Genomic DNA, 21,210 nt, shown 5'->3' on the forward strand with positions numbered 1-21,210 from the left:
TTTTTTGTTCTGACCATAAGAATTTGTTGCTACTCTTTACTTTTAAATTATGCATTAATTTCTTATTTTTCCATGACAATATCCCTTGAGTGTAAAGGTGATATGCATGATAATCTGTAAGATACCAAGCAATTCCAAGTTGTTTCCCAGAGATTCTTGCTTTCACACATCCATTTAACAGCTGTGAAAAAGATGATTTGCTGCTTTGTTGTTCTTTATCACTTATCCAGCATAAGGTTTCTGCAACAGAGTTTCGCACATTTTTTTTCAACAGAAATTAAACAGATTATGAATTTTGTAGATATCCTATTCAGAAACAGGCACATTTCATCACATCAAAATTTTCTTGATGTTGCATTTTTAACATGCCAGCAAAACGCTACGTCAAGCACGCAGTGTGTAGCTGTGCACGACAAGCCACTACGAAACGTGAGTTGCATCTTAATGACTTTAATGCCAAAATCTGTTTGCCACTTTAAATTATTGAACTAAAGTAGTACTACAAATTTTTTCTTTGAAGTAGCGATGTGCGAAATTTCCGCTGCAAATTCCAAGTGGTTTTTAGCTGACTTGGCTCTCTCCAGTGTGCTTGTTCGAGTGTTGCAGGAGCCACAGATATCAAAAGTCCTCAGTCCCTTTTCCTTCCAGTGGAGGTGTGCAACCTGATTACAAGCCATGAACCCTCCAGCAGTGCTGCTTGTCAGACCACCTCTTTCCCATGATACCTTCCATGCAGCATACGGCGCCTAACGCAAACCTGGAATTGTTCACTCAGATATTTGTCACAGTTTATCTGTTTATTTATTTATTTTTCCATATGCTTGATCTTTTGTTCTTTTTTCAAGGTAAAAGGCAGTGGATTCTACAACAGTCCCACTGTATTAGTAAATGATTGCCTTCTTTGATGCTAAAATACGCTGGGTCTAGTTGGGACCTGAAGTATGTTCATAACTGGAAGTATGTTCATAAGTCTCTTTAACCACTATGTTACAAACAATGAAAGCATAATAATGCAGATCTCCCTTGATTTATTCACAGTTTTTCAGTAAAAGCATCAAAAGCTCCTCAACATTGACCAACCGCTCATCCTATCCAGGTTCACAATGTTCCAGGGTCTTTCCCAAAAACATGATGTGCAAGGCAGGGTATGCAATGGCTGGGACAACTTTTATTCAACTTTTATTTTGTTTTATTAATCAGAAACAACATTAAAATGAAGTCTGCTGTAATGAAAAAATCTCCTATACAATCAATAAAAGCATAGTAATAGAGGCATACCTTGATTTATTTGTTGCAGTAGTTCTGTAAAAGTCAATGTCAACAACTGCTTGTCCCAGGGAGCCAAAGCATTACCCAGTAACGCAGGGCACAAGTCCAAAGGGGGAAGGAACACACCCAGGATGGAACACCAGGCTGTTGCAAGGCACCCTAAGCAGGGTTTGAACCCCAGACCCGCCACACAGTGGGCACCGGTCAAATCCACCATAAAAGTCTTATTTATATCTGAAATAATTTTTTTTTTAATGTTGACTTATTTTAACACACACATTGAAGCCGCACTTGGGGGCGCAGTGGGTTGGACCACAGTCTTGCTCTCCAGTGGGTCTGGGGTTCGAGTCCTGCTTGGGGTGCCTTGTGATGGACTGGCATCCCGTCCTGGGTGTGTCCCCTCCCCCTCCGGCCTTACGCCCTGTGTTACCGGGTAGGCTCTGGTTCCCTGTGACCCTGTATGGGACAAGTGGTTCTGAGAATGTGTGTGTGTGTGTATTGGAGCTGCATTAAACATAAAGCTAACTTAAATTGACTGAAAATAAAAATATGTTGTGTCCCCAAACTGCTATTCACTGTAAGCTTCTTAAGTACTCATCATCTTGTTGAATTAATCCAGTCCTACAATGTTTTCTGTTTGGGTCCAATTTTACTACCACCTGACAGCGAAATGTGGAAACAGGTTTCATTCACTCCCCAAGAAACAAAAACTTTTGATTACAGACCGGAAAAGAAAATGCAATTCAAAAATCTATAAATACATGGAATACATATCTATAAATCTATAAAATCTATAATTACATGGTCGAAAATCCTTGGTTTCTTTGAAAATGTGTAACAAGTATTGGTAGCAAGCTTGCAGTGTTTTGTGTTTTTGTTACAAGATTAAGATTTTAAAAGAAACTCTCTTGCAAATTAATATTTCAGGAGTACAATAGTTAAATGTTGGTCATTGATCTCTGCATTTTGAGCAGGGACTATGTGACAATAACTTGGAGTCATTTGGAGTGTTGTAATTCTTTTTTTTAGAATGCTTTAGCAAGCTTTGGCTCTGCGTCTGCATTTCCGAAGTAGGTTGGTGGTGGTCGCTTGTGCCACTTTTTTGTAAATAAATTTGACTTGAGAGAGTACTACTTGAAAGACATTACAGCTGTCATCCAATAATCTTTGCCTAATAAACTGTGTTCTCATTTTAAAATCTTTTCTTTGAATGCAGCAATGTGGTTTTCTCATTACCTATTTATAGAGACCTTTATTGGTGCCAGAGACCTGTCTCACAGCACCTGGGTGATGCGAGAAGACGTGGGTTTGATTCTCGCTCAGTCTGTTTGGAGTTTGATGTTGTCTGTGTGGGCTTCCTCTGGGTGCTCTGGTTTTTTCCCATAGTCCAAAGACATGCTTTTCAGGTTCATCCATAGTGTGTGAGTGACAGAGAGAGTGTGTTCCACTGATGTATGGATGAGTGACCCAGTGTAAGTAGTGTATCCAGCAGTGTAAGTCACCTTGGTGAATAAGGTGTGTGGGCCGATAACACTACAGTGTTCTTTGGAAGTCGCTTTGGAGAAAAGTGTCTGCTAAATTAATAAATGTCATAGGCAAGTGTTAAAAATGGTCCTGAGTACTGCGCATGGCCTGCTCAGCCGAGTCATCCTCAACAGACGCCGTAAGAGCAACAGACTTTGTTGTCTGGTTCTATATTAGGCTCAACTTTTCTTTCGCTCTCTCATATCCACCCTTCTGCTCAACTGTCCTACTTCGCTTCTCTGCCTTGCGGGAGTTAGGCAAAAAAAAGCATAAAATCACTGGCTCAAGGATTAGTCTTACACCGTGTCAGTGTCAGCAGGAACTGGCCTCAAGAATCACTTGGCAACGAAAGCCTGTGTGTGGCCCATGCGGCGGTGTCTCATACATCCCTCATCGTAATGGAGCAAATACAGGCTTGCAAGGTTGGGCCGTCAAGTGACTGTATTTGGGGGACAGTGAGAGAATGCTGCGCCAGACTGACAGCAAAGTGAATTTGCTGCTTGCAGATCACAACGATTATTTCATTTACCTGAGATGAATGGGCGCAAGGGTGACTTTCTGCTAAAACACCATACATCTCCCAGTCACAGATTTGTAAAATGCAACATAGCAATACGTTTTGCCAGTATGGGACAGTAATCGTTGTCACCAGGGTTTCGAGATGAAAAGGCCACACTATACATGTCTGTCGAAATATGGCGAAGATTAGATTTGTTGTGTACGGATGAGTCAGGAAGTTTTTCCTGTGTAGACGATATAAATGTCAACTGCTGAGATGCATTCTGCTGCACCGTGTGCTCTTTACTGATGACAAACCACCCAGGTGTCCCTCCAATACACATGAAACCTGTACTCAATCTGAGCTTTTAAAGCTGACCGTCTGGATCTAATTTGGAGTTTTGAAAAGAGCAAGGAAACACGAGCACAGGAGGCACTGTGCAAGAGACATATCAGGTTCTCCGAAGTTTCCTACTCATTAGGACAGAGTTATCGCTGCACTTCATTGTCATCGGGTAAGTCTCAGGTTATTCTTAACCCAGCACACGTTACCTCCGTGTAAATCAGTGTATAGACTTTGATCGTCCGTTTTGTGTGTTGCATGTTTGTAAGGCTTCGGGACTGTTTCTCTGACACGGTGGTGAGCAGCACAGGCTTTCCCCTTTCCTGTTCACCATCTATACCTTCGACTCAAATATAAGTCTGGTAAAACTTCTGTGTGTTTAATTGTTATTATACTTCACAAAGAACTAAAAAGAACATGTGGCCTCTTCAACTGCGATAAACCTAATCAGTGCTGGGCCTTTGGACCAAAAAACCTCTAATAGTCTTTTTGAATGATCACCTTCTCCATTTTATGAGGGGTAAATACCCCTGTGGGGTATTGTGATGTGGAGGATCTCATCGTTCCGTCTTTCTGTTACTTGTGATTAGTTCTCAGGAACGTGTTCTGTTTCTGTAATGTGTGCACAGCCTTTTGGGTCCCTGTGGAACCTTTGCGTATTGAAACCACTGGGATTAAACATCCCTGGGAGCTTTAACACACAAGCAGATGCAGGAAGAGCCCATACCCCAAAGCTCTGAAGGAATCCGCAATGGTGGAAGACAAGAGAGAGGAAAAGTGTCAGTGACACATTGTTGGGCCTGATTTGCGATGACCTCCTGGGACGTGCCCACCAGACATTGCTTGGCTTGCACAGCCAACTAGAAACTTCTACATCCATCACAGTCCAGACAGCAAGGCTCTGTGCATGTTTGTTGCCTGTAGTCTGAACATGCTGTTAACAAACCCATCTATTTATCTCCTCGCAGGGTCGGATTGTGTTGCAAAACTATGTGGAGCGGGAGTTTTTGTTTTGTTACAGAGAGCGAAGGGCCTCAAGCAGTACTTGGGTTGTGTGGGCATATTACATCAAGGAAATGATGCAAGCAAGTTGCATTTTTTTAATTCATAAAATGAAAATATGTTGTATATTCCAGTCAAAAGTTTGAGTATGCATGCTGGGACCTTGTTTTTCCTATTAGGTGTTTGGTTAAAAAAAACTGAGCAGGAAATGAGCTGAAGTGTCTTCCTTGCTCTTCTGCAGGAGTTCCTGGAGATGTAAGGGTATTTGTGGGTTAATTTGCTTTTAGTCTTCTGTCCAGTGCATCCTTTACAATTGTCGCATAAGTTGCCCACCTGTACTCACATGTTTGACCGGTACTGTAGATGTCATGTCAGCTATGAGCAACAAACAAAAACTGGATCTTGTCAGTTGGTCAAATGTTACATCAGATAATCAGAAAGCAGTGTATATCGCTTAAGTAAATTTAGGCTTGTTTCATGAAGTCAGCAAGTTATAAGTACCCTATACCCCTACATGCCATTCTTAAATCAGAAGGTAGTTAATCTGGTAGCAGTTAAAAGCAGAAGTGAAAGATATCAGCTTGAAACTTGAGGGTTGCTGCTTCATTTCTGAGGAGCATTGTTTCTGTTGTGCCCATGAGTAAGATACTTGTCTGAATTGTTCCAGTAAAATATACCATATAAAAACTATATAAACAGGTACGTTTTTGTCATTTGGTATACAAACGTCATCTAAGCATGATAAAACTAATTAAGATTCTATCCATCCATTCATTATCAGTAATGCCTTGTCCAGTACCGAGTCATAGTGGTCCTGACCCTATCCTGGAAACCTGAACATTATTTTTAGTAATGTATATGTCTAGCAGCTAGTCAGAAATTTGATCATCAGAGAATAGTCCCTTGTGAAGAAAAATTTTGGTGAGATAATAGCTTAGTTGTTTTCAATATGATTGTTTCCGTTTTGGTCTCTACTTGACTGTTTGCACTAGTTCCCCCTCAGATTGCTTTGTCTGGGGGAGTGTGTGTTCTTGTACAGCTTGCACAGGGCCCTAGAGCTACGCCTCCATAATCTGCAGCCTCTGCATAACTTTAACTGCTGTAAAGATTCTCAGTTTCTGTCTTTTAACTGAGTTTGCTGGGACTGTTTTGACTGCAGCACCTGAGCTTGATGCACATGTCCGTCTTACAAGCCTTGATAAAATCATGACTGGCATGTAGTTCTATGTCTTTTATGTCCTATTTGTGGAGTAATGGTTCTGGGGGGAAAAAAAAAGCATGGTAGACGTTCCATATAGAATAGCTGCTCCATTCTCAATTTTTGTTTTGTAAACTCCATGCGCTGAATAGTTCTTCCTCAGCTTGAAGGCTTTCAGACCCCTGCTGTGCAGAGCCATGTGAGTGCAGGTACTTTGACCATATACATTCAAGAACCTTGACTCCAGTCCCCATGTGTCTTCTTCCAGGGCAGCGAGGAGGGTGATGTGGACAAGAACAAGTGTTGCACGCTGTGCAACATGTCCTTCACCTCTGCAGTGGTGGCACAGTCTCATTACCAGGGAAAGATCCACGCCAAGAGGCTAAAGCTGCTGCTGGGGGAGCAGTCTGCCATTACGACCAAAGGTATTGACTTCTCATCAGTATGCTTTGGCTCAGTGTAACATATTGCTTAATCTACTGCCACAAATGCAGCAGGTTCTGTTTATAATAAATCAACCAAGTGTGTTAGTCAAGGCTGAAACACACCAACTCCAATGCGTTTTTTCCTGACATAGTGTCCTTTCTATATGTGGTTAAGTATTCAGTCTTGAATTGTAACTTCCCATTCACATTTTCTATGTAATTAGTGCTGAAAATTAATATTGTATGGTGTCTCCTGGCATACTCTCCCCACCACACTCTTCAGGGAAGCTCTGTCTGTGCACTGCTAGTAGAGACTGGATGTTATGTGCAAGGCCTTTGGAGGACATCTCCTTAAGGTGGTCAGAACAGCATGGTTATAAGGTGCAGGTCACAGCCGGCCCAGGGCAGGGCTGCTCTATCGAGAAAGGGGTGTGTGAATCACCTGAGCGGTAGGGTGAGTACAGCAGATGTCTGCATATATATGGATGGCAAAGCAGCCAGCTCAGGTTGGGTACAAGGCAGGTGGCTGGGCACAGCTTGTGCCTTCTGGTAAAACTGAATTTCATCTGATCTGTGGATGCCTGGGTTTAGATTCAATTACTGCTCAGAATACCTTGGGGCAATGGAAAGCTGGCCAACATTGTGAACTGGAACAGCTGTTACTTCTGAATCCACGAACACCTGGAAGACCCCAAGGAAGATGAAGGCTCATGATGCAGGGCTGAATAAACACCAGCTTCATAAACAATCTTTTCTCCGGGTGTACACATGGGACACAATCGTAAGAGAGACTTTGGATGAAAGCGGGAAGGACCTGAAAAGTTTTTTGCATAACAGGAATGCCCTGATGGGGGAGCAAACTCCTGTTGTCAACTGGCACAGACTCTGAAACTCCTGGCAAGAGGTACAGCTGGCTGAGCTAAAAGCCCAAGGCGCCAACGAATCAATCTTGGACCCTTGCAGTGATGTCATTGACATAGCAGGCTTAGATGGAGTCCAGTGAGCTTTACCACATTTCAACATTGCCAATTCTTCTTCCTGAGATGAGTGCATAGTAACACATTAGTATTGCATAGTGGTTAGGGCTGTTGCCTGGCAATATGAAAGTTCCCAAACTGAGTTCCACTCCTCCTGTATTCTTGAGAAAGCTGCTTACTGTGGATTGATACAGTAAGCGTACCCTGTTGTATAAATGAGTAACATCCTGTAAGCACTTGACATTTAGATTTATTTGTTTAGCTGATGCTTTTCTCCAAAGAAACTTACAATGTTAAGCTGTTTACAATTATTTACTCATTTTTAGAACTGGATAATTTTACTAAAGCAATTTAGGACAAGTACCTTGCTCAAGGGAAGTCAAGCTGGAGGTAGGATTGGAACGTGCAACCTTGGGGTCCAATGGGTTTCAAACCACTTTGCTACCATTGTAGGGAAAAAATAACTTTGCTAATGCCAAATTTGATGATGTACCAGAATCCAAGGAATCCAAAAAGTGGAAAGACTGTTATGTCAAATACTTAATCCATTATTTTGTACGCTTGTGATCACAAAAAAAAAAAGAAAAACACACACACACACACACACATTTTCAGAACCGCTTGTCCCTTACGGGGTCACGGGGAACCGGAGCCTACCCGGCAACACAGGGCGTAAGGCCGGAGGGGGAAGGGGACACACCCAGGACGGGACGCCAGTCCGCCGCAAGGCACCCCAAGCGGGACTTGAACCCCAGACCCACCGGAGAGCAGGACTGCGGTCCAACCCACTGCGCCACCGCACCCCCTCAAAAGAAAAAAGAAAAACATTCTAAGATAATATTAAATTCTAAATTTCTATGATAATATTGAACCAGTTAAGATGTTTCCATGTTTGTCTGGTGCTATTTGACGTCCAGGAACATTAAATGGTGTATTCTGCTTAATTTTATAATTGTGCCTTGTATTAATAGCCTGGCCTGACAAGACATCCTCTTATGCTGCATAGGCTTGTTAATGTACCGCTGAAAACTATTCATAATTTAGAGCCATTCTCAGTTTGCTGTTTCAAAGCAGCTCCTAAATTTTCTTTTGACATTTTACGTTCTAAAGTATTATATTGTTGGTTAAAAAATCAGCTGTGTGTTTGTGTGCACACACTTGCATGTGTTTAAGTGTAATGAGTTGTGTAAATACAAAACATCCCGGTTTCTCTATGACCCCGGAGATGTCTGCTAGTAACCTGATATACCCTGGGGGCCAGGCCACCAAGTTCCTCCAGGGTTGGTGTTTCAGGAACGCTGTATTTTATTCTCATTATTTCTTTTCATTGTAAACACTATTAGTCATGACAGGACTGCTGTACTGGGGGATGGGGGAAGCAAGCAAAAGGCCTGCTGCGTCACTCCTTCGCTCCACATCAGTGTCTACGGCTGGCCTGCTTCGGGTGCTAATTGACCCAAAAAAGACGTAAAGGGAGCTCCGTAGGAAGCCTGGGCTGCAGAGGGCACATTCAAATTAGAGAAAGTGAAAGCACACTGTCTTGAAGGTCTCACAACGGTGGCGTTGGGGTTAGCCTATGTGTGAATGTGTGTGTGCTGGTAAAAGTGTGTTTAATTTTTATCTTTAAAAGATGTGTTATTATTGAATAAATGTGAAGGGGCTTTACATTTAAAAACAGTGTCCGTGTATCCATATGCAGGTGTATTTGTGGACCTTATGACCTAGGTTGTGTTCTAATTTCCAGGACTATCTCAAAGCTTTCGTTGTTGAGGAGCAAGTTCTTTAGTGTGGCCCAACATTCGGAACATGCCCGAGAGCAGAGCATTAGTGTCTCTTTCACTAAGAACCAGGCCGTCCACAGCCTGGGGGAGGGTTGGGAAGAGGGAGGCACAAACACATTCTCTTCCAGCTATGGGACCAGAGGTGAATGCAAACGAGACCCCTTTCAAATGTCCTGGTGGAAATGGCCTTATGCCTGCGGCTATGGGTGGGGGGGATTGGGAATTGTGACGATGCAAGTTTATGTGCCGTCATCTAATAGAATGGTTATGGTGAGTGTAACAGCTGGCTCAAAGTGACAGGACATACCCTTGTGCTGCCATTATTTTCCATTATGGTCTTGAACATTTCCACGCTCCCTCCAGCTCTGCTGGTGTGCTTCTGCATTCCTGCCACAGGAGCCAATCCCCCTGTTGTTGTTCCCTCCTAGGGACCCACTAGTGGTTATGGTTACCTGATGCACTACAATGAATAATACAATAATAAATTAAAGCCTCATGCTGCAATGAGTCCAACCCCTTCGCAAATTATGGAAAGGTTCTGTGAAGATGACTCCACTGGCTGGCTGTATAACCTGTATATGAAGATCATTCCTGAATCTTGATCAATGTGGTCATAGTTCTGATACCACTTGGTATAGTGTGCCCTGTTTTTACTCTCTGGGTCTTTTGTGCAATCTCAAAATGTTTCCTCTTTCAATATGTTTCGCCTTTTCAGTTGCTCCGAATCGGGAAGTGCTCCTCCTGGATTCCTCAGAGGTGTTTAACAAAGAGCCTTCCGCAGGTGTCCACCTCATACACGGCTGCTGACAGATTAGGTCATTAGCTTGGCCATCTGTGTGTGATGGCTCAGAACGGAACCCCACCAAGAAAGTGAAGAGGAGTCATCACTCACACTGACACTCAACATTAGTCCAGACAGCTCCTTTCCAACAGATGAAAGCAACCTTAAAATTCAGTTTCCCCATAATGGTACAAAGCATTGCCATAAACAAATGCTTTTTCGGTTTAGGGAAAGTTCAAGTCCAGTTCAGCCTTGTTATGTGACGGTTAAGATTAAGGTGCCCCCTCACTCCCACACCCACTCTGATATTGAGTTCAGCTGTAATGCATCTGCTTTATGCTAACTCGATATTCTGTGATAAAAGTGTTAAGGAATATCATTTTCACCAGCACAGTGTGATCTGGTTAGGTGATGACACGCCTCTCAGGTGGGCTCAGAGCAGAGATGCAGGGTAAGAAATAATGGTGAAGGGTCTGGACAGAGCAAATGTGAGGAAGAAGTGTGAAGGGGGGAAAAAAGCAGTTTTAACAGTATTTTATTATGAATAGTTGCATCGCATTGCAGTTTTTGATGGCTTATATTCTTAGTGAATGTTACTAGTTCTATAAAACAGTATTTTAAAAGTCCAGTTGAAAACTCGAACATCACTCCTTTTATTTTTAAACCACTAATACCCAGAACTATTAATTTATACCAGATTATTAGTAATTACCCACACACACACCCATTGGCTGAAGCAACTTGTCCTAAACTGGAGGGGAGGGGACACACCCAGGATGGGATGCCAGTCCGTCGCAAGGAACCCCAAGCGGGACTCAAACCCTAGACCCACCGGAGAGCAGGACCCATCCAAACCCGCTGCACCACCACGCCCCCCTATTAGTAATTAGAATTAATTTATTTCTTTCTCCTAGCAGCACACATTTTGTGTGGTGTAATCATACTAGAAAGTAATTTCAACATATGTTATAAATGCCACAATATTTTATTACAAACACCCAGAACCAATATTTGGAAACAGTGGCAATGATGGGGTTAATTTTAAAATATTATTTATTTTGCTGAAACCTTTGTCTGAGACCACTTAGTTATTACATTGTAATGTTACTATTTGGTGTTTCGCTGCAGGGAGGCACAGTGGCGCAGCAGGTAGCAGATGTACCTCCCCTAGCCTAGCATGCCGTGATTCCAGGATAGACTCCAGGCTGCCGCAATCCTGACAAGGGCAAGCAGTTAATGAGTGTATACTAAGGTGAATTATTATGTTTCTACATGTTGGTGTGGACTTGTTTTGTTTCCAACACAATTAGAAGGTCAGTCCAGTGCGTATGAGGGCAGTTTTTCCAAAATGAAAGCAGAATGCCAGGGAGATGTATCTGGTAGATGCTTGGGCCAAGTGTGGAGCATTGCCATTGATTTCTGCATAAGGAGGTCTAATGGAGTGGCCAAGTGTGCCCGTTAATCCTGGCCGTCTCCACGGAGACCTGCGCGTGTTCAGCCAAGTGGGTCACTAAGACAAAGTGCAGGGTTCCCTCTTTAAACTCTCTGCTCACAACCCCAGAAATCTACCCTTTGCAGACTTCCTTCCCGGAATATGTCCTTTCACCAAACTGCTCTTGTAGTTGAGTATTACCGTAACATTCATCAGTGTGTACCACCTTCCAAAAAACCTTCTGATTGCTTGTCTGCGTACAACAGTTGAACTCTTGACATTCTTAAAAATAAGAATTTTGTCATTTATTCAACACACTCACACCTCTCCTGTTGTACATTAAATGCCCTAAGAGTAACTGTACATTTGCCTTGTACTCATTTGCAATATGCGACTTACTGAATAGTGCTCCAAAAATGGACGTGCTATTTTAAATTCTCTTGCCAGTTACCGTTAGGATTAATTCTGGCTCAGTTCCAAATTGCAGTTTCAGTGCAAAGACCGAGAAAGCCGTGCTCCATAATAACTATGGCGTTTGGACGAAACGTCGTCTTTTGGTAATCCGCAAACACAATTACTCATTTTTCAGTATGACAATTTAGACGACCCTCTCCTCAGCGCAGCTTTCCTTACCGTAATAGATTACAAGCGACAGCACTTACGAAATGCTGAAAGAACTCGTTGTGTTGAGGCCTCGCGGTAGCGGTCACTTGTCAGTTGGACATTTACTTACTTCCGATGGTAGGTGAGACTCACACCACTCAAATCTGGGCTGACACCTACAAGAACAAGAATAATGCCCTTCGCAACCTATTATCTCACCCCTGGTACTACTTTGCCGGGGTCTTTCCTTCACGTACGCCGAGTGATTGCATCTTTAAATTGCTTTACGCTCCTCGTGCCAACCGCTGTAATGGCACAGTGTTATCTGCGCCTGGGACTCTAAGCGCATGCAGGGGTAGTTGAGCGATAAGTGTAGCCCTACCCCTCCCCGCTTGGACTGAGGTAGCTGGTTCAGAAGAGGACACGATTCAGCACTGGGGAAACACTGAGGATAGCAGAAAAGAAAGTACAGTCGTAAAGGAGAGGCTTTTTTCTTTTGGATCACCGCTCGGATGTGGAATGCGTCAATTTACTGCATTTTACCGCTTTCTGAAATAAGGTGATGGCCTGCGCTGTGGGAGCAGCTGCGTGACGCCCTTTTCTCGTGCTTGTTTGGCTCATTGTTTCCGCTCCTTCCTGTCTGTCCGCCCCTGCCGTTTCGTACTTGAAGTACAGCCTTTAAAAAAAGATCAAGATGTTTCTCTCGGTGGAGATTTGTTGTTGATAACTGCATTCCTTATTCGCTGGGCATTTTTTAATAAGGTGTTTTTTGCTGTGTACCCTGTTGAAAGGAATTCTTGGGAGACTGAGGTCAAGTCAGGGATTATTGCAGTGCATAAAAATGGCCTGTCCTTGCAATTAAATTCAATGTTATATTTTAATTGGTCATCTGTAAAAAGTACATTAGGATTCTTACAGGAGCAACTCTCCCAGTTCAAGGAACAATAACAATAGAAGAGAGGAGCAATCGTGCAACAGAATGTTCACTTAGTGGTGCTTCGCAACGCAATGCAATAAATCAACAAAAGATACCACGGTGCAGTACTATTTACGGCATACTCCAAAGCAACATAGTGCCATGAACGCAGCTTCTCCAGAATGTCTCATTACGTTTTTTTTTTTTTTAAAAAATCATGGAGTGAGCCAGAAAGCATAAAATATGACTGACAGTGATGTTCCCTTCAAACACTGCTACACTGGCAACCTTGCACACATTAAAAATAACATTTAGCGGAATGAATACGTGAGGGGACGGAGTGGAACCGAAGTCACTCGTTCAATGGTTTATTCGATTCGCATGAAGATCTGCCAAGATGAAAGGCAATATTCCTTATCTTAAAAATTAAGGGTAAATAAGTGTAAAGTGCATTGCAGTTTTATCAAGAAACGGCTGGTGCTGAAAGGATTTAGATAAGATGCTTTTACAGCTGTAATTGGTTTGCATTTGGAATAAATTTAAGCAGTTATGAAACTGGCATCAGCTTTTTAAAATAATTTAACTGTTTTGTTAACTTTTAAGATTTATGTATATCCTGTATAAGTTTTTTTTTTTTTCTTCAATGAAACTTGTTAAAAGTTAAAACGACGAAAGGTTTAGTCATGCCACACGTTTTGATCTACACTTTGCCAGGTGGACAGCATACGTCGCTGTTGTTGCTGACACTATAATTTATGGACACACGAGAATAACATCTTGCCATTGTTCTGTCCTTGTCATACTTCCCTGACAAGATCATTCCAGTTGCTCACTTTATTACAGTGCTAGAAGCTTTGCCAACTGACCCACCCTGGTCTTTATGAAAAATATTGACTTTTTCAGCTTCATGTCAACTCACGTCATAGAGCTGAAATAATCTCGACTCACAAATAAAATACTCTCAACTCATAATTCAACCTTCCTCAGCTTATATCATACAAAATATTTTTATTAATAATGCAGTTATAGTTATTTCGGGGGGGACGCTGTGGCGCAGTGGGTTGGACCGAGCCCTGCTCTCCGGTGGGTCTGGGGTTCAAATCCCACTTGGGGTGCCTTGCGACGGACTGGCGTCCCGTCCTGGGTGTGTCCCCTCCCCCTCCAGCCTTACGCCCTGTGTTGCTGGGCTAGGCTCCGGTTCCCCGTGACCCCCGTATGGGACAAGAGGTTCTGACTGTGTGTGTAGTTAGTTGGTATCTTCCAAAATGTTTCTTTACTGTTTTGTTTTCTCTTGAAATGTCAAAAATTGTATTTCTGTGAAGGGTTACTGTTCCATCTTGAGTAAGTGGTTATAAAATGCCTTTGCCTGGTGTATGCAGTTACTTTGGGATTTACTGGGTAAGACACACAGTAACAGATACCATCTATTAAAAAGGTTTGCTGGGGAAATTGACCCCTCTCTCCTGTAGTCCTAAAAAAATGGCTGGAAGATTGCATGTAATGTGGCAGTTCTACCCAGACAGGGGTCCTGGTGGTCCAACACACGCAAAGTACAGTAGTAATGCACCAGTGTGAGATATTGTCTGTGACTTGTTGGAATCACAAATAGAGAAGAGCTTAAAATACAACATAAACACATGTCCACAGCTAGTGTTTCCAAGAATATATTACACAAATATGGGAAACTTAAAGGGAAATACTCCTGCAGAATGACTTGTGATTAAATTCAGGCAATAGCAGATGACCTGCTGAGGTAGAGGGCTTGTATTTATACTCACACTGGGACATTTTGGCCAGCCTACAGCGAAATTATATTGATTATGAGTAATGGTCCCTGGAAGGCCTCTTTCACAGAGTAAACTTTCATTTGTACCAGCCTTGTTTCATCTTCTTCTTTCATCTGCCTCTGCGTTCACGATCCATGAAATTTGCTGCGTAATTTATTTCCACTGTGGCGGGAGCTTGCTCCAGGGTGCAAAATCACTTCATTTTTTTCTCTTATTGTTTTGTGAATTGATCAGATTTGAAATTTATATTGATGCTTTTCAGCATCCCTTCCTAACTTCACCCTGGACTACGGCTTTGTGTGATGGCTCATTGTGGAATACTGGGTCTTAAAGGAAAGCTCAGTAGACATACTTTGGAGTGTTCCTACACTCTAGATGACTTGCAATCCAAAATAGGTCAACAGACGCAGAAATAAACTTCTCTATCCAATCTGGTAATGGAATTCTGTACCCTGGAGTGTACAGTTGTGTTTTTTTGACATTATAGGTAACTGGGGTTCCTCATTGTATAAAGACTTTGTTAGAGCGAGCCTCAGCATCCAAACATCTGTGTATGGACCAAATATTATGTCATTTTTCCTTCACTAAGAATCCTAAGTAAAGTAGGCATCTTATCTCATAAAATATCTTATACGATGCTCATAGAGCATATAGAGCATATTGCTTTCTCAGTTGGTATGAAGGATTTGAACTCCACAGAAGAAGTAAGTAGAGGCTATATTAAGAATGGCTGTCCTAGATTTGAATAGAAAATGTTTTGCTTTTCTATCCTAGAAGCCACATAGTCTCCCAAGGAGCATCTTGATGGATACTTATTTTGAACATCTGTGCACCCAGGTCAATACAGCTACATATTATACCCTTGACTGGTGCTAATATTTGCTATGCTCCTACACTGAATGAGGATCCAGTGAAGCCCTTTCTATATAGGTTTATATCACTGTGTATTGTTTTCTGTATGCAAGTGGATCTACGTCAGTTTCCACAGCTACTACAGGACATGGTTTGTTTGAACAGTACTGAAGACCACAGCCCAGGGCTACATCCACAAAGGTGTGATACAAAAAAAAAAACACGGTCATTACCTTTATTAATCTTGGTCCTTCTAAGGATTGGAACTTGAATTCAGAATTGCAAATTTAATAAAGTATGACAATGCAAGATTGTTTTTGGTGTTGATGCTATACAGGTAGTCCCCGATTTACAATGGTTCGACTTACAATTTTTTTGACTTTACAATGGTGAGCTGGCAATAGACATTTAATAGAAACCGTACTTCTAATTTTGAATTTAGATTTTTTCCCGGGCAAGTGATATATGGTACAATCAGCAGAAACGATCTGCATCTCCTAGTCTGTGACAGGGTCGCTATACAGATACCCCCCGTATCTATGTTGTGATTCGTGCATCCATAATGTCACAGAGACGCCCATCTGTGTCTCCTGCTACTGGTGGGAAGAAGAAGAGGAAGGCAATTACTGTTGAGGAGAAACTGAAGAAAATTGTCCAGTACGAAGGCAGCAAGCCTGTAATGGCCATCGCATGTATGCTAGGCTATGATGTTCGGTGGGTTAGGCGTATTAAAAGCATTTTCGACTCATGATATTTTTGACTTATGATGGGATTCGCGGAACATAACCGTGTAATAAATCAGGGACCACCTGTATATTGATGTTCCAAGCCTGTTACAATTACGCGGTTTGATCGTATGGCCAACTGTGTATGAATGTTGTCTTTAAACTGAGACATGGTATTTTCTTCATTGTTTCTGTGGGTTCTATTAACATTCAGCTCTTCACAGTCATACATTCTTTTGCAAATTAATGCTGAAGGTGCCACAGTGAAGGGGAAAATTTTTACCAAATCCCAATTCCACATTATAACAGATACTTTACACCACATTACAACACATACTGGCACTATATGTAGAAACCCATACTGTAGGCACCTGTGCATCATGACCTCATTATTCCTATTATATATATTTTTATATTGGTTTTTTATTTTTATTTTCGATTTTTTTTCCCTCATTTTAAATATGCACAGAAATGCACAGTAATGGAGCTTTTCACCCCAAAGCTCTTAAACATCCGGTAAAATAATCAGCTCCTTCATTCCACAGCTCTTACAGTCCTGTCAATTGTCAGGAGTGTAATTGCCTGATACCCATAATACAAGGGTTCAACTGAAGAAGGCTCTGACAGGGAGCGCTGATAGCTTGTGATAATACCCATAGTGAGCCTCACATTTACCAAGCTGAGGAAAACAGTGTACAAAACAGTGTTTGTGTAGCATTCTGTAAAGTAGGAATGTCACTCATATCAATGCATTCTAAATTTTCTACAAATGAGTGGGTATGCTTTGGAAGCAAAAAAACACTTATTTACTGTTGGCAAAAACAAAACACTTAAGGAAAAGCGAACTTTGGGTGCTCTTTATGTCTTTAAGGCTACTGCAGCTGTCAAAAGATGGAAGCAGACCCATGACTGATTTCATTTTCTCTTTCCACCATCTGAGGAGAATCAGTAGACCTTTGTTTTTCGGTGGAAGGCACCAGAGAGAGGTGGCCCATATCAGTCCACACTCAGGTTTCATAATTTGGAAGACACAATTGTGCTTTTAGTACAAAGATTCCCGATTTTTATAGCCCAGAAAGACCAATGATGTAAACACGTAATTCTTGTCACTATTTTTATTACATTTATTCATTTCGAATTTTTTAAATTTTGCCCTTTTTTTCCATGAATACAAACACATCTCATCCTATATGTATATGCTGTGAGCCGCCTGCTTTTTTTCATTTTATGGGCTGCAGGTTTCATCAGCATTGTAACACACTTGGAGGAGAGCAAGATTCGTCCGATTCCACGCGCAGCGCTCTAGGAACCCAGCTGACTGTAGGCGTTTCGGCGAGAAATGAGGGTGAGAGAGCCCAGTCATCTCAGCCGCATGAGGGAACATGGGCCAATTTGTTTTCATGGCCTTCCCCACCATGGATGCTGGAGTGACACTGCAGAGACTCACAGCATCGGTTTCTGCCACAGTACTCACTGATGTGCCTCATTTGTTAGATCCTTATTTAAATACATATGAGCATGTTGGCTTCAGAGTAAAATTTATTTGATTCTCAGAATGTTTCTTCAGAACTAATATACCGGTGATGTCTGACTAAACATAACATGCAAAATAGTCATCAAAATCATCGCTGTTCTCATCCATGTTACTGGATTGATGGTTTCCTTTTCCTGTGAACTACGAACAAGACGTAAAGAAGCAAACAAACAAACCCACATCAAGCTTACTTTGGTGCATTTAATTGCTCGAATACAGGTTATCGCTCACCAAAGTGTCTGAAGCTATTTAGGGAACAAAGGAGACAGAGGGTGCGGCTATTTCTAAAATGTGAGCGTTTTAATTGAGGCACTACTGTCTAGTTATTGTAAATGGTAGTCTTTTTGCGTGATCTGCATACTAATTTGCCAAATTTGGCAGTGTCTTTTATGCTGTTAATGAATCCCTTCCAGTACATCATATAAAGTACTCATAACTGGGAAGGAATAATTTGTATGCTATATGCTAATATTTTCAGACACTTTTTCCCCCACTTTCCTTCTGTAATATTAGGAAAGAGATACCAAGTAGATTTTTTTGTGGTGTATATTGTTTTATTGTAAAAATACACAGATATCTGCTTAGTGTTTAGTTAGGAGCGAATGTTTTCCAACAAAAATGAATTGATAAGGTAAATTCCAGGGGAGGGGGGCGCAGTGGTGCAGCGGGCTTGGCCAGGTCCCGCTCTTTGGTGGGTCTGAGGCTCAAGCCCTGTTTGGGTGCCTTGCAATGGATTGGCGTCCTTTCCTGGGTGTGCCCCCTCCCCCTCCCCCTCCAGCCTTGCGCCCTGTTGCCGGGTAAGCTCCGGTTCGCCACAACCTCTCTCGGGACAAGTGGTTTCAGTGTGTGTGTGTGTGTATGTGTGTGTGTGTGTGTGTGTGTGTGTGTGTGTGTGTGTGTGTATGTGTGTGTGTGTGTGTGTTTCTGAATTCCAGGGGAAACATAATTACACCCTACCCCCACCCCACCACCCTTCAGTTTAGATTTTGCTGAGATGACTCTATTAGTTTCTGGGCTTCTCACCAAACAGAAGAGTTTTTCTCACTCATTGTCAAGTCATTGTGTTTCTCTTGACAGCTTGCTTCTCATCCATCACTGGAGTCAATGCGCCAGCCAGGGTCTTTTATGTTGAAAAGGTCAGATGCAACATAAACTCCTCTCACAGCCAAATGGCTCTCTTTCAGAGTCACTTTACCAAAGTCAGTCAAATTAATGCAGTAACTTCTCTGCAACTTCCAGAATTCTCAATGTTTCATGCAGGGCTAACCATTTTACGTGATTCAAACTTGAATACACTGTTCTATAAAGGCAGATTTTAATGTGATATTATGTAAATGCGAGTTATAGTATCATTTCTCTGAAAACATGAAAAAATGTTCAGGAGATGGTCCTTCTATTTTGTCTGCAAATCAGTACAAAACATGGGTCTCATGGTTAAACAAAATCAAAACAACTCCAAAATCAATAAATCAAGCTTTTTCAAACCATCTTGTTTTAAGCAGGAAATGTAGATGGAAAGATGTATTAAGAAAGAGATGTCATGTCCGTTATTTTGCCAGTTTCTGAAATACACTAGTTTGTGGTCTACTAAAATTAAGGACTTTAAAATACATGGGTAATATGAAGCCATCACGTGTTGTGTACATACTGTGGACATTTTACATACTGTGGAAGTCATTTTGGATGAGAAAATAAAAATGGGGTTTCAGTCTGTTACCATCATTTAAATCCTAATTTCAGATCTGTGCCTCTTGTTTTGTTATTATTTTTTCTTTCCCTCCAGCAAGTGATTTACTCAGTTAAACTGTATAAATGAGCATGCCCATCTAGTACTCTGTTGCTCTATTCAAAACACAAATCAAGCTGCTTACATCACTATTTTGTGAAACAAAGGTTTTGCTATATTTTTCTGTCATTTTAAATGGTGTATTTTTCTGGAAACATGCAATATTTATTTGTCTAAGTAAGCGTAAATGAAAGAGCCGCAACAGAAAAGTGTAAAAATTATGTTGGTGCATGTCCTTTTTCTGACAGAATCACAGCAGGCGGTGTGTCCGTTTAATTTTCAACCAGTTTCATTTTATTGTGGTGCATCTTTGCGAGGACATTACTGAAAGAATCATTTCTCTTGCCTTCGTTCATACAAGTCACTATTTCCTGGGATTCTCCACGCTTCATCTGCAGCACGGTTTTTAAATGAACAACAGCAAGTTGCTGTGCTCTATTAAAAGTGGCCTTTCGATTTTTCCAGCGCCTCAGTTTTTTTTCTTTTTTTTCTTTTTTTTTTAAACCTGTCAGCTCTTCTGTTATCTGGTAAGAAAAGGAGAGGAGAGTTTACATTACTGTAAAACTGTGACCACTGCCAGTTACGGTACTGTAGCAATAGGTGGGGAAGTAGAAGCACTCATGCGGTGGCCCTGTCCAGTATGTGCGTTCAACTCTGCCAGGACACCTGCTCTCTCTGTACATAAAGCCTTAGCTCGGCAGAAACATTTCTGTCATCCCCAGAGTTCTGTCATCCCTCCCAGTGCGTAATGTGAGATGGTGCCTTTTAACCAGGTCTCAGTAAACACTGTCTCTGGCAGGGTGGGTTGAGCATCCAAGTATTAAAAGTGATTAAGTTGATAGTGGTGTATACTACTCAGTTCCCTGCAGTGTGAGGCATGCTCTGGACTAATGACAGCAGCCATGCATGAAGGCTCATATGGGCATTGATAAGTAAAGTAGGGCCATTTTTCCCTCTGAGGACCCCTGGTTGTCAACTGAAATGTAGGCGTTCTTCTCCAGGCCTTGAATGGAGATAACAGCCAATTTTTCATGGGTTGTAAGTGTGCAGCCAATGCAGTAATGCAGCTTTGATCATGATGGTCATAGATATGCTCTGTGAATGAGCTTATACCAGCCTTTTTTTTTTTTTTTTTTTTTTTAACAGCATCACTGGGAGAGAGTTGCTTGTTTACTGCGGACAGAGGTCTGCAGTGCCTTAGTCTTGCTTTGAAATGTGCTCACTTGTGGTGCTCAAAGCTGCGTTGGTTGGCTTTAACTGGACATATGTCCGGCTCTCCACCGTGTGTGTCCTCGCAGAGGTGCTGCCCAGTCCTGTGAAGACGCCGCCGGAGGCATCACCTGCGACCTCACCAAGGCAACGGAGGGACTCGGACCGTTACTGCCAGCTGTGCAATGCTTGGTTCAACAATCCGGGTATGGCACAACAGCACTACGATGGCAAGAAGCACAAGAAGAATGCTGCTCGTGCTGATCTGCTGGAACAGCTGGGCAAGACACTGGACATGGGTGAGATGAAAGGTATGCAAGACAGAGAGGATGTGGCAGCTGTGCAGTTGTTGGGCTCCTGGATCCTTGGAATAAGCATTTCATAGTCAGTGTTTGGTCCGTAAGACAATAATGCATCCTTAATGTATAGAATTGTGTAACGTGTTTGTTGGTGTTACTCTCAAATATAACATTCACCCATTCACTTTGGCCAGCATGTAGAAGTCAATGGAAGCAAATAGCATTATTGTTATTTTAAAATGAGAAGCACTCCCGTAAACCAAACGGTG

General features: G+C 42.0%; 1 protein-coding gene across 5 annotated transcripts in view; it reads left to right on the top strand.

The window, feature by feature from the left end:
- The window catches only part of zmat4a (zinc finger, matrin-type 4a), an 86,574-nt gene that overhangs the window by 47,872 nt on the left and 17,492 nt on the right, over nucleotides 1-21,210 (top strand). For 4 of the 5 annotated variants that reach the window (XM_018744042.2, XM_029256951.1, XM_018744044.2 and 1 more), the window contains 2 exons: nucleotides 6,103-6,259; nucleotides 20,732-20,953. In XM_018744042.2, the coding sequence (XP_018599558.1) occupies nucleotides 6,103-6,259; nucleotides 20,732-20,953 (379 nt within the window). The remainder of the gene's footprint in view (nucleotides 1-6,102; nucleotides 6,260-20,731; nucleotides 20,954-21,210) is intronic. The other variant, XM_018744045.2, reaches the window with a different exon arrangement.

This window comes from Scleropages formosus, chromosome 12, assembly GCF_900964775.1.
Source record: "Scleropages formosus chromosome 12, fSclFor1.1, whole genome shotgun sequence".
Classification (NCBI taxonomy): Eukaryota; Metazoa; Chordata; class Actinopteri; order Osteoglossiformes; family Osteoglossidae; genus Scleropages; species Scleropages formosus.